Source organism: Gouania willdenowi, chromosome 6, assembly GCF_900634775.1.
Source record: "Gouania willdenowi chromosome 6, fGouWil2.1, whole genome shotgun sequence".
Classification (NCBI taxonomy): Eukaryota; Metazoa; Chordata; class Actinopteri; order Blenniiformes; family Gobiesocidae; genus Gouania; species Gouania willdenowi.
The window spans coordinates 58796451-58811009 of NC_041049.1; the positions used below are offsets into that span (position 1 = coordinate 58796451).

At 38.0% G+C, this 14559-nt stretch overlaps 1 protein-coding gene across 1 annotated transcript in view; it reads right to left on the bottom strand.

Moving 5' to 3' along the window:
- The window catches only part of ccdc136a (coiled-coil domain containing 136a), a 44742-nt gene extending 30901 nt beyond the window's left edge, over positions 1-13841 (bottom strand). Inside the window, exons 1-2 of the mRNA XM_028450039.1 lie at positions 13713-13841; positions 13299-13362 (exon numbers count right to left, since the gene is read on the bottom strand). Of these exons, the coding sequence (XP_028305840.1) occupies positions 13299-13350 (52 nt within the window). The 5' untranslated portion in view covers positions 13351-13362; positions 13713-13841. The remainder of the gene's footprint in view (positions 1-13298; positions 13363-13712) is intronic.
- Positions 13842-14559: the final 718 nt, after the last annotated feature.

Genomic DNA, 14559 nt, shown 5'->3' on the forward strand with positions numbered 1-14559 from the left:
TTGTATTTCCTGAAGAAAATGCAAGTGAGGATGCAGGTGCTGGCCCACATCGCACCGCATTAGCAAAGCCTTAGCATTAGCTAGTATTAGCATTATCTAGCATCATTATCCTTTCAACGCATGCGCGTAGACTACTTCACTTCCTTCACTCCTAATCCTTACAACAGAGCAGCTGGGACGCCATGTTTGAATGTAAACCAACCATACGACGTTCGCTAAATATTTGAATAGTACACATTTAAATATGTGACTGTTTTCTGGTGTTTATAATTGGTAATTTAAAAAAACAAAATGAAAAAAAACACAAAACGCAACATTGATTGTTAAAAACCAAACAGAAAATAAGATAAAAAACAAAATAAATCGGAGTTGACTCAAAACATACATTTACAATTATTTTTAAATAGCAGGGTTTCAACCCTAAAAGTACACAAACTGCTGTAAAATAGGCCGACCGGATGGAGACGCGTTTTGCGCATGCGTTGAAAGGATCTGAAACTATCAGCCCCGTGAAAATAATTGGCCGCTGACACTAGCAATAGCATAAGATAGCATTCGCATTACCATTAGCTAGTGTTAGCATTAGCTTATCATTACCATTATCATTAGCATTAATCTAGCATTAGCACCAACAAAGCATTAGCATTTGCCTAGAAATAGCATTAGACTAGCATTAGCATTTGCCTAGCAATAGCATTAACCTAGCACTAGCACTAACCTAGGATTAGCATCAGCCTAGCATCAACGTTAGCCTAGCATTGGCATTAACCTAGCATTAGCACAAACCTAGCATTAGCTAAGCCTTAACCTAGCAATAGCCTCCTGCTTCCTCACTAATTATGTTCTCAATTACTAATGTTCAATTACAATTCATCCCAATTACTAAGCCTGAAATTATTTAAAAAAAACATTAAACTTAACCTTTTTGTTACCATCTCTTATTATAACGAGTTGGTTTTGACCAATGTCTTAAACCAGCTGTAAAATACACCAAAAACTATTATCTATCCATCACTATAGCTCATAAAGTGATGTCCTTCATTTGTCTGTGTGGCTTATAAACACAGAACATGTGACTGATTTAAAGTACTGAGCCTTATTAGCAACATCAGCTCATATTGGTTTGGGTTTATTAAGGTTTTACAATGTTGGGTCTTATCACATCTGAATTAAAATTCAGTGTTTTGATGAGCAGGATGGCAAAGTGAAAGCAATGATTTTCATAGTCTATTCTTAGCCTAAATAAGCGCTTTGAGATTAATCTGTTTTGACTTGAGCGTGCCAGCCTTAATATATTATGTACATTTATAGCAAGCTGTTTTTACACTTATTAGCTATCTTTTATATTTAGTTACAGTAGATGAAAATGAACAATGCAGATATCTACAGCGAATCTACGTCCCATTGCCGATTTATGTCCATGGGGTGCGTCATTTCACAAATCTCAAACGTAATTTTGACACGACACAGTGAAAGTTAAAGATTTCTAAAACATTGTTGTCTAGACAAAACTTCAGTTCAAGACATCTTTAACTCCCCTAAAAGATAAATCCATAGTGATCCTTTTAGATATCGGAAGGAAGACGAAATGACGATATTTTGACGAGTCAAGCTGACATTGGAGACTTCTTTCCCCATAGAAATTAATATGAAAAGTAACGTCATTTTGCCTTTGCAGAATGATGTTTAAGATACTTCTAGCCGTTACTTTTACTCATCAAAATGATATTGGAACATGTATTTACGGCAGGTATTAAATGGTAAAACAGCTGGCCATATAAATTTGGATAGAAAGAAATGACTGTTTGTATGGTTGATACATTGGTACCATAACATGAAAAAGAAGGAACTACAGTTTCTGTCAGTGGCTGCCATTCAAGTTAAGTGCGATACTGCCATTTATGATTGTTGTCTTTTCAACTTGATTCATTTCAATAGTGTCACTTTAAAATCACCTAATGCAGAAATGGTTCCATTTAAAATCAGTAAAAGATCAGATGAATATCGCTAAAGTTTAATCTATAGTGTCCTTTTGTGTTATATTAACCTTCTTTTGCCCTGTCCCAAAATACTACTCGCTATTTATTACTTCCACTATTGTTTTTCAGTGATGAAATAAACAAACAAATAAGATAACCAATGCATATGCAAGTTTTACTCAAACTCTTTAATTGTCCTTTTAAAGCAGGCGTGTCAAACTCACTTGAGTTCAGGAGTAGCGGTATGATAGCAAGTGGGCCACAGATTTTAGGCGGGAAAACAAGTAATTTACACATTATTGAGCCCTAGTTTGCACTTTCATGTGCAAATGATATATACAGTATGTACGGCACCGAAAATATTCAAGCAATAAGTGAAACATATCAGTCCCTGAAGTGTCTGTACTTTAAAATACCTTGATTTTGTGACCAATTTATATTAAATTTCAGGACATTCTGTGAAATAAATGAAGGAAAATTGTATTTTGGAAAAATGTAGAGTTCTTTCAACATTTTGTGATTAAAAAAATTACCGACATCATGTGATACAAGCACAAAAGTAATATAAATATAATATAAAAAAGATATTGTGGCATCTATCTATGAAAGCGAGGAACGTCTGTGTGCGTGCGTGCATGTGTGTGTGTTTGTGGAGCAAATATCTCCCCGGCGTGGTATCTGATCAACCTGAAACTTTGTCAACAGCTTGCGCATACCTTGAGTGTGCGCATCTGTAATTTTGGAGTAATTTGGTCATTCCAAAACCAATTTAAAACCAATTTGAAATGACCAATCTACACTGTGGAACTTCTGTCAAGCATTGTTTTAGAACACTGATGATGTCATCAACAGTGATGTCATTAGAGTTCCAATCAGAATGTTCTAACTGATGATGTCAACAACAGTGACTTCATAATCTACACACACAGTAATGCTGATGCTAAGCTAATGCAGTGCACCGCTGTCTGTCTGTACACGGTAACTTGAAAATTTAGGAATGTATTTTGATGAAATTTTCAGGAAATGTTGATAATGGGCCAAGGAGCAGCTGATTAAATTTTGGTGATGTACTGACTACCAAAATAAAATATATAGATATATATATATATATCCCTTTCATTTTCCCATCCACACTGTGGAACTCCTGTTAATGTCAATATGAATACATACCTCAGACGGGCACTGTACTAGTTTAACTGAATCTGAGACATCTACAAGTGAATTGTTTGGTCATTTACACAATGATTCATGTTCTCTCTGCCATTTTTACTTTCTCTTGCAGACAAAATAAATGCTCGAAAAGGAGCAGGATTTGAGTTTGACACGTACAGTATGTTTTTAAAAGTGTGTTGCTAAATGTGAGCGAAGGATATTTTTAATAAAGTTAGGATTATTTGTGACTAAACCCAGCACAACAACTGCTGCTTTTCTTTCGCTCATATTAGGTCAGTTAAACTTCAAGTTGAATCACAGCGGTGTAGTGTTTTAAATCATCGTTATTGAATACATCAGTGTTTTTAACTTTGCTCTATAGCCTACGGGTTATTTTTATGCTACAAGGGCCGGTGCTGAGATTTGGCTTAGCCCTGCAATGTTTGTCATCACAATGCTGCGGAAAGTACCTGAATATGTTTTTATCTATGTTTTTGATGCAATGCTCTTGGAGCCCCTCACTTAGCATAAGATCATGCACACGAGCCTAATGTTCAGCATGTGTATGTATGCCATGGATCTCTGTGTAGGAGGCCATGCATAATGTACACCACCCCCTCCAACCCCTGCTTTGAAGCCAGCCCAGCTCTGATGTTGTAGCTTTTCCTCTGCACTGGCACACTTTCTCAGCAACACATTACACATACGGGGGGGGGGGGTTAGTCCCACAGAAACATTAAAAAACAGTGTAAGCTTCAGAGGACGTGAGAGGGATATGATGATAACGATGAGGAAAGAGGTGAAACCTATTTGTGAGCAGAAATCTGATGTAACTGTACTTCTAGATTAACCACTATTTGGGCTCCAGCTGTTGTTTATTTTTGGTAATCGAGTATTCTATCTATTAATCGAGTAATTGGATAAAACATACCTTTAATTTAAGCTCAATTTGAAGTACACAGCAGAAAATAAGAGCTGGAAATTTCATGATACCAACCAATTTGTTTCCTTTTCTTTTTTTTTTTTAAAGTACCTTATTCATTACATATGAGTTACACAAAGAAAAAAGGAAAACATGAATATTTGTCGTGAAAAGTTTCCGCTTCATGTGATGTCAAACTAAGTTTACAAATGTAGGCATGGTAAAAAAAAAAGAAATATAAATAAATAATGAAATAAATTCAAACTAAATACATTTCAATTGTTTTTGAAGGCACATTGCAGACTTTTTGACTTAAAGAGTTGACCCATATGAGTTATTTTAAATGATTCCTCAGGCCAATATACAGCGCTTGACAGTATCAATGCTCCGAGCGAGGCTTCCCTCTTGAAATACTGACTATGTAAGTTTGGAGAGACGGACCGTCTTTGGCCAGGTCATGTGACCTGGAGAATGCCTGGAGAACGTTTCTCATTGGGCTAAGGCTTTTGATACAATTTTTTTGACTCTTGGTCATGGCAGAGGCAAGCAAAACGTTTAAAACAGATTCTGAGGAGGCTAAAAGACGCCGCCACCCGGCCGCCGAGACCCAACCTCCGACCCACCTTCCGACCGGCGTCGGACACCGCCCCGCGCACGCAGAGTCGCCTGTCCTCCGTCCACCCCAACCCCGGCCGCCACGCCAACCCCCGGCAAAGGGGGTGGACGACGCCGGTAAGGCCAGGGAGTAGGGGGGAAGCTCCACCAACGCAGCAAGGAGGGCCTCTGGCGGCGGGGAGAGGAGGGCGGCGGCTCCTCTTCCAGCCGCGGTGCGAGCCCAGCCCCGCTTCGCACCCCAGCCTGACTGACCCAGCCCTGAGAGCCAATCCTTATCCCAAAGTTACAGGTCAACTACTGTCTGCATACTCAATCAGTGTGGTGCTTGTGGCCACTCGGGGGCGCTTGATGTGAAAATTACAGGTCTAGCGCCCCTAGTGGCCAAAAGTTACACACTGTGCCTTTAAGTAAAGAAGACTTTGAGGCTGAAAAAATGAATTGATCATTTTGTAATCAAAGTTTTCTAAGACCTGGATGAATCTCCATGGTCACCTCAGTAGAATCCTAACCTTCATCAAGAGGAAAAATCACAATTGGAAAAAAAATCAGTTTATTTAAATACATGGATTGACATTGTAAACCTCTTCTCAGTGCCAATGTATGTCCACCGTCACTACTTATTTTCTGATTTCCAACTGGTGAAGAGTCACTATTTTGAAGTGAGGTCAGAGAATCCGCTGCTTGATGTGTATTTATCTCATTTTTACCTTGTAGTATGAAAACTCCAGGAAGGGAGAGGAAGAACAGCAGCAGAGGAGGACAAGAAAGGAAGAAGAATACTCTGGAGTAGGGCTGTATTAATCAGCTGTGCTTGTTTTTCAAATGGAAAATTCATGCTTGCATTTTCAAAATGAAATAGGAAAAAGTGGGTCACTGAAAAGCACTGCAGAATTTGCTATAATTTTGGCCTCATTAGGTAAGCGTGCACAAAATCTGTGCCAATGTCCACACACTGAATGTTCTGCAGTTACAGGGCTATGCTTTGTGTTCTAATATGAGATATGAAAGGCTAGAGTGAAGAGCATGAAAACAAGCCATGGGGTAATAATCCATTTGATCACAAATCAATGATCTCCACTTAAATGATGCTTCCCTAGCTTTCACCAGACATGCAGAAAAACAAGACACCACAGCTCAGCGTACAGCAGCCAAATGTAAAAAGGATAAAAATGGTGAGGGGAAAGTCCACTAATGACAGGTTAACAATGCCAAGCACTCCTTAGGGACAGGAAATAAGTTAAATCTATAGGAAACCAGCACAAAGGAAGTCCATAAATTCACCAACCTCCTCTATTTACTGGAAATTGCATGGACAAATTTTCCATTTCACAGCTCAGAGGAGAACAAAAAACACTCAGTTCAGTCAGGGACCTATGAAATGCCTCAAAATCCCCCTGGAAAATTTAAAGCTCTTGGGTCTGATGGGAAAAATGATGGAGTAGGGTGGAGCAAAAACAGCCTTCCACACTGTTCATGGCTGAGAAATGCTGGAGGGTGAAACACTAAAGATTTTCATCAGCCGTTCATCCAAAAGAACTTGGCAGTTCCCATATCCGCAAAGTTTTTCTAAAGCAAAAGCAACTTTGCTGATTATTAGCCTTAGCGCACACGAGATATATCGTTTGTTTACCTTTGGGGGAGCAATAAAGGCCATGTGAACATTGCAGAAGGAGGGCATGACACTTGGGAGGCAGCGAGTGGGAAGGAGGAGAGGGCCGGGGAGAAATGTAGTGTGTGCTGAGGCGTTGGCAGGTGCAAAAGGTACGTGTGTTTTGAGCGCGCTCGTGCATGTTGGAGCTTGGATTGGATGGCGTGTGTGGGCGCTGGAGAGAGCGGTGGATTGCATGGAAAGAGGGGGGAAGAGATATCGAGTGGGAACGCAAATAAAAAAGGATGCTGAGATGTCTCGTGGAAGTGGGAGGAACAGTATGTTGGCAAATGGCTGTGTGACATTCAGTGAAAATAGAATAAGCATCTGCTATGGTGATATTATTGATGAGACAGAAAAACATCCACCATCAACAGTCTTTATGCTTTAAGGCCGTCATCCATCTCCACCTGCACTGAGTAGCCTTTGGGTTCATTTTAACAGCAAATTTTAATTTAGTTTTAGTCATAGTCTTTTGACTAAAATACAACTTAGTTTGGTTATAGCAGTGTTTCTCAAATGGGGGTACGTGTACCTCTAAGGGTACGCAGTGGAACTACAGGGGGTAATTGAGTGAGAGAAAGAGTGGAAAATTAACATATAAATTGTCAGTTTAAATGATGAAAACTGCAGAAATAAATCTATTCGGGAGCCACGAAATCAGTGTTTTTCAACCTAGGGGTCAGGACCCCACTTTTTGAAAAATTTAAATAGATTTGTTAAATGTTGAAATTCTTCTTCTTCTTCTTCTTCTTTCTTTTTTTTTTTAAATGAAAACAACACAATCTTAAACAACTGTTTTTCTATACAGTAAAAATTAAAATCTGATCTCAAACGTGATCAAAAACTAATTCTAGAAGAAAAGAAAAAAGGTATTTGGGGTCACCAGAAGTTCTTGATATCAAAATAGGGTCATGATCCAAAAAAGGATGGGAGCCACTGCACTAAATACGGCTTCTTTCCACTTATTTACAAAACAAGTTTCGTTAGAATGTGTTTTATCACTCGTTCATTCCCTGCTCTATAGTTGTTTTTAGATGATTTTCTAAGCAAAATGTTGTAGTCGGACAAAGGTGGGACTTGGATTCAGAAATATGAGAAACAGAACATGTGACTGATTTAAAAAACCACTGCACTATGGTGATATTCCTGATGAGACAGGAAAAACCTCAAAGGAGCTCCATTATCAACCGTGGCAGAATTCACTTTCGACTAAAATGCAACTTAGTTTGGTTATAGAATAGAATAGAATAGAATAGAATAGAATAGAATAGAATAGAATAGAATTGAATTGAATTTATTGATCAGCTGAGAGGAAATTCAATTGATGCAGCAACACGATTACAAGAAAAGCAAAGAAAGAGCAGAAAGCAAGACACAAAACAACTACCAACATAGATAGTAGGACAAAAATATAAAACTGTAGGACAGACAAAATCAGAAAAACTGAATCGAAATTCAAGTAGGGTAAGAGGGTAGAAATGTGACCAAGGGTGTTGAAAAAAATCAATTCGGCGACATATTGCGATATTACGCGATTCTTGGATCGATTCAAAATGCATCCATGTTGTTTTTTTTTTATTTTGTTTCTGTTTTTTTTTTTAAAAAAATATATATATTTCTTTTTCTTTTTTTTTTGCCTTTATTTAACCAGGACAGACTTTTCCACTGCAAGAGACATTGAAACTGCACAAAGAAGTGATGAAACCTGGGCATGTTGACCAGTTTGTGTGTTTTTTTTTAATCTAAAAAGAAAGTAGTCAAAATCTAAAAATAAAGTACTAACTTTCTGCATTTATTTGTTGTTCTAGGCTTATACCTCAGTAAAGTTGCACCAAAGTCATGTTACACTAAAGTCAAAGTCGGTTTAAAAGCCACAGGCAGATTGTATGTTATTTTTTTTTTTTTTAGTTGGTGGCACGTGGCATGTTAAAGCTAATGTTTTGAGAGAAAAACATGCCAATAAAATATATTTCATGCATAATGTTCTCATGAAGGTGTAAAAATTTACAGATTAGTTGTCATATATATAAAAAAAATGTTTTGGTCAACTAAATGTCATTAATATTTCAGTCGACTAAAATATGAAGCACAAGAGTTTATGCATTCTTTAAAGATTTAATTAACCGGAACTTATCAACCTGATACGGGATCAAATTAATGTTCACATGAGTTCAAATGATCGGCTTTTGTCCCATGTGAGAAAATACATCAGTTTTGTTTTTGTTAGTTGACAAAAATCTCAAAATATTGTAATATGGTTTTCGTTCACATGTATAATTCATATCATTATTTTCAAATTAGTCATAGTCCAGTTATTGTCACTTAAGAAAATGCATTTGACAAAAACTATGATGAAAATGTGTCGTCACTGCCTTAGCTAGAGACACATGCATGTTTTTTTCAAACATTAATATTCAGAATGGTAACCATCCCTCCATTGATGGCAGCCTGCAGGTCAGTTTTTTATCCAATGTTTGGCATGTTTATTAAACCGCTATCCAAAGACACCTCATCGAAAAAACTGTTGATTAATTGATTTGAATTCATTTTTATTTATTTATGTTTTAATTTGAGTGCTCCAATATCGATTCATAAAGTCCTAAAATGAATCAAAAAATTGTTGTAAATGCTGATGGCTCAATTCTTAACGTAAACAAGAATATTTGTAATCTCACACCAAGTTAGAGTCACGTTCTACTATTTACAGCGTTAGATCTGGCCATAGACGTGCATGTGTGTGACTGTTATTGTCTATTTCTGTGTAATAACCCTAATAAAGCTTTGTGTCCCCATTTGGAACCAGATGTGCACTGCACAATGTGAATCTCCATGACAAAGAAAGGACAGAAAAAGCTGTGATTAATCAATAATCCTGTCTTGTTGCCAGGGTATGGCAGCAACAACAACACTGTAATCTGAAAAAATAGCTTTATATATGCTCATAAGGGACATTCTTCTTGTCTAAAACTATAAGAAAATCAGTTTAAGTGAGTAAGTCAATTGTATCACCTAATCAACTAATAAACATCAATATTTGCTTTACAAAAAAGCAACTTGGGACATAAAGACACATTGAACAAAACAGACAATAAATCACTGTGTAACAAATATGCTGCTAACCAAAGAGAGAAGAACAACATTCATAGCTTCTGCCTTAAAGCGATACCCAACCCATCACATGAATGCACTGCAGCTGATAGATCCAAAGTTTAATCTTCAAACCTTATCAGTACTAATTCATGTAAGAAATGTCATTCATGTAAAGTTTAAACGCATGTAATATCCTTTTATATGTGGCTATTGAATACGTGTATCATTCGTTCATTTGTTTTTCATTAAAGTCAAAGTGTTTATTGTCATCTGTACAGTTAGAAACACGTTTCCCTGTACAATGAAATTCTTGCTTTGCCGACCGTCAGTGAATGCCTACGTAATAAAGGAATAAATCGAGATAAAAGAACTATAATAACGAACAGTGGCATGCAACACTGTTACTCAACAAAACCTGAACATGTAACAAAAACATGAAAAACGAGAAAAAAAAAAAAAAAACATTCATTATTTGATATTTGTTTCCAAAACCAAAATGAAAAAACAGAAAACGCCTTGTTTTTCAAATTCAAGCTCTTTTGCTTCGTTTTCTCCATTACCGATTGGCCAAAGTACATGACCCGGAAGTGTGCTCTCATCTGACGCTAACGGCTATGCTAACGGCAATTCGGCATGACAAGTTCGCTGCTTCCAACTGTGCATCCGAAACGTGTCCTTTTGGCTTTAGCTGGTGTTGGGCACAGAACCTCCTAACGGACATTTAGGAGGATTTAGAGACTCCTAAGTGTTGCAAAGCTAAAGATATCTCAGAATGCGTAACGCTTTGGCAAATCGGTAATGGACAAAACGGATAAAGGTGTTCCGTTTTTTCATTTTGGTTTTGGAAACAAATATCAATTAATGAGTCTTTTTTTTTTGTTTTTCATGTTTTTGTTACATAATGAAAAACGAATGAACAAATAATACACGGATTCTATCGCCTATTTGGAGATTGCATCCAATCAGCGTTCTCATATCAAGTTGACATCGCATCAGTCTAATGCTGCGTTTTTCTGACAAAATGCCAAATTTAAATCCAACGTTTTATCGCTTAGTTATGTGCAATTCAGTTCCTTGGTCGTTATAAAGAAGATCAGAAACATTAATCATCCGTATCAATTTTACTACAGATCAATGGATGACTTCCAGTTGCACAAAGAAGACACATTAAAATGAGAAAGTCTATGCTACGATTGGCTGCCTTCCAACCTTATAAAACCAGTTAGAGTTACGTGAATCTACCTTGAGTCATCACTATGTAACAGTTTGTCAAATATGTAGACCTCCATAAGCGTGCATTAAAAGTGCTTTTTATTGCATATCCATGTCATTTGGGTTGAGTATTCCTTTAAAACAGGGGTGTCAAACTCATTTTAGTTCAGGGGCTGCAGATTTTAGGTGGTAAAAATAACAATTTTAAAGGAACTCTTCACTGTTTTAACAAATGTGGCCTGAAACCTTTCAAATGTCCTTATTAGAAGATCTATGCCTAACAAAACACAATATTTTGCACCATATTCATTTTATTACCTTTTAAAAATGGGACTAGTTTATTGTTTGAGAGCCTGTGCACTGCCGAAATGACGTCATTGATGACGTCAATCGCCCCTTTTTAGTCCAATGAGTTCTATAGGACGTGAAGCATTCAGGATCATTTAGAAGCTTTTTCAGTCAAAATGACAACTTGTGCTGCTTTGAGTTGCTCTAAAAATCAGTCAAATTTAAAAAAGTCGATGAAAACCTCTTTTGCTTAACGAAATTTGATAAACAAAATCTGTGACCTGAGGAAGAGCTCCGTGCATGTAAATACAGGTAGCCAGGAATCCACTGCTGCACATTAATGCCGACCCAAGTTGAATCTGTCTGCTGCAAAGAACCGGCGTTCTTGTAAGAAATGGTTGAAGGTATAGTTTAATAGTTCAAGTCTGGATTTTTTGCTCTTCTTGGAACTGTCGCCCCCTGCGGTCACAGATTTTTTTGGCCCACAAATTTTGATAATCAAAAGAGGTTTACATCGAATTTCTTCAACTTTTGCTGATTTTTAGAGCAACCCAAAGCAGCACAAGTTGTCATTTTGACTGAAAAACCTGCCTAAAAAATGCCTAACTCCAATTGAACTCAACGGGCTGAAAAGGGTGATTGGCGTGATAAATGACGTCATTTCAACATGGCGACACACAGGCTCTCAAACGGTAAAATAGTCCCAATTTTAAAAGTTAATAAAACGAATATGGTGCAAAAATGCGTTTTGTTAGGCATTGATCTTCTAATAAGGACATTTCAAAGGTTGTAGGCCACATTTATAAAAAACAGTGGAGGATCCATTTAACATCAGTTGTGCTCTAGTTTTTGATATCAGTCCCTGCCAGATCTTCATTTCAAAAATTCTTAAATTTGTAACCAAATTTTGTGTAATTTAGAGGAATATTGTGGAATTGTTAGTGAAAAATTGCAAGATTTGTGAAAAAATATAAAGTTCTTTCCACAATTTGCATTTAAAAAAACTGCATTCGTATGAGATAAACAAAGGAAAACTGCTAAAAATATAATAGTAAATAATAGTTTTGTTAAATTGGTGAATTTGAGATATCTACAACTAGATTGTTTGGTAATTTACACAATAATTCATGTTTTCTCGGTCATTTTAACTGTCTTCTGCAGGCAGAATTGGATGCTTTAATGGGTGCCGGATTTGACTTGAGTTTGACGCTTTAAATTAAAGATCAGTAAAATAAGTGTGGGGGGCAACCAACAGTCTCTTATGTGATGTAGTCAGAGTACAAGCTATTGTAATGTATATTTTTCTTAATAATGGTACAAAGCTCTCAAAGTCAGGGCTAAATGCTTCAAATTCAGTCTGGAAAGTGCTGAAAATGAGTGAAGATGCTAAAATGCGACGAGCGTGCTCTTTGAATGGCAAACACTAATAATTAACTGTCATTTAAGCTCAAACACTACAATTATGTTTACAACAAGCAAAGTGCTGTGAGTTAAACAAAAGAAGCTTGCTTGGTTTCACTTTGACAACATGCCTCGGGCTGTGACCAAAGGAAAAAGGTCCCAGTAGTTAAACAGACAGAAACAAGCTTGTTAGGGAAGGCAATAATATCCCCCTTGAGACAGCATCCATGTGACCGCAATCAGAAAATCAACCTAATAAAGCTGCATGATGGAGAAAACGGCTCATTACACTACTGATTTATTTGGTTGCTTAGTAACTTTTCACGGACTGAGTTGACAAGGAATCCAGCAAGCTGAAAAAATGAAAGTTTCAAGTTTTCGAGCACGCGGGGTGGGGGAAGCTGGGATCCTGGCTCTAGCTGACCTGTGGTGGTCTTTGAGTTCCTCCACACCAGTAAACATCCTCTGAGCAGTGACCTGTAGGCAGCATGCACGACACATGCTTGTCGTCCTTTTTTGGGGACGCAATCACAACAACAAAAATACATTCCCCACATTCCTCTCTGAAGACTTCAACAATACTGACTCTGTGTGAGGCAAAGAGTCACATCTCAGTGTCTGAATGAAGTAACCAACCAGTCCAACAGTAGCTGTGCAAAAACAAGACCAGCCAGAATAACAAGAGTCCACGACTTCACGATCAGCCTCGGAATAACATATGCAGCACATTTAATGACTGTAGGAGCTGCTGTCAGTCATTCATTCAGTGCCTGGAAGGGTGTCACCTCCATCAGCTGTAGTTATATCTCACAGTAATGCCATAAGGTGATCTACAACCAGCATCAGGTAACCACTGACAACCGCATCATCACCTTAGGACCATAAAGCACTGTCCAGATAAACCTTTCTGCAGCACACATACACACACACACACACACACACACTGACACACACACACACACACACACACTGACAAACCCGCACAGACCTGTAGAGTCCAAAGCCTCCTCTATGAGTGGAGGTAAACGCAGTCCGTCCATAACCCCCTGGAGCTGCAGTGATGAGGGAGAGATGGAGAGAAGAGAGTGGGCGAGAGAGGGTCAGAGGCTGCACACACCCACCTCTGCTGTGGGCAGAGTGAGTGAGTGAGTGAGTGAGAGAGAGAGAGAGAGAGAGAGAGGGAGAGAGAGAGAGAGAGAGAGAGAGAGAGGGGGGGGGGGGCACACATGGGAAGAAGTGAGCTCAGTTTCTCCCTTTCATACAGAGAGAGAGAAAGAGAGGGAGAGAGGTGGATAAACTCACAGGAAGTGCCCTCTCTCTCTCTCTCTCTGACAAACAAACACACACACACACACACACACACACACACACAGAAAGAGAGAGAGAAGACAGCATGTTGCACCTCCAGAGAGTCAGGGAGGATCCTATAGCTGCTGGACACTGAGCTTGGAGCGTGGGAGAGATGCCGAGAAGGGAGGAGTTGGTGACACTGTTTTCCAGACGGAGAGCTCCTACTCTCTGCTTCCTCCTCCTCCTCCTCCTCTCTCTCTCTCTCTCTCTCTCTCTCTCTATCAACACTTTAACACATCTAGTGAATAATAGTCTGGGTTAGCGACGAACAACCTTTGCTTTCACAGGAGTCACTGACTCCTCCCCATATAGATCTACATCATCAGAAGTGTGACATGTATCCTCCTCTAATGGTTTTCTAAAGACATTCCATAATTTAATAGAATTTAATGCTCATCTGATTGGAAATAATAAGCTAAGAGCAGGTTAAAAGAAGTGCCACCACAATTGTTTTGTGGGGGGAGTAAATGTGATTAAATAATTAAATTACAAAAGAGATAATTAAGAATAATAAATGAAGTGAAATTCTGTGTACCTACTAACAAACTGTTTGCAAAAACAAGAACAATAAAATGTATGTGTTAGATGTGGGTTTGTGTATGTGGGTATTATATCACTTTTTAAAGAAATAGAAGGAAAGTATAATTTAAGAGGGGTTTATCTTTTTGAAAAAAGGAAATTTTCGAACAAATGTTAAAATAAGATCCATTTCTGTTTACGGTGTTAAAGTTTGGAATAATCTTGAGGATCACTTTAAGTTAATCAGTTCATTGTCTATGTTCAAAAATTGTTTAAAAAACAAAATGAGCAGGTAAAATGTGACTATGCAGGCACGCACTGCACGGAAGTTAATATGGAGACGTCTTGGCTCGGTGTGTGTAGCACTGGTGATATGTAGA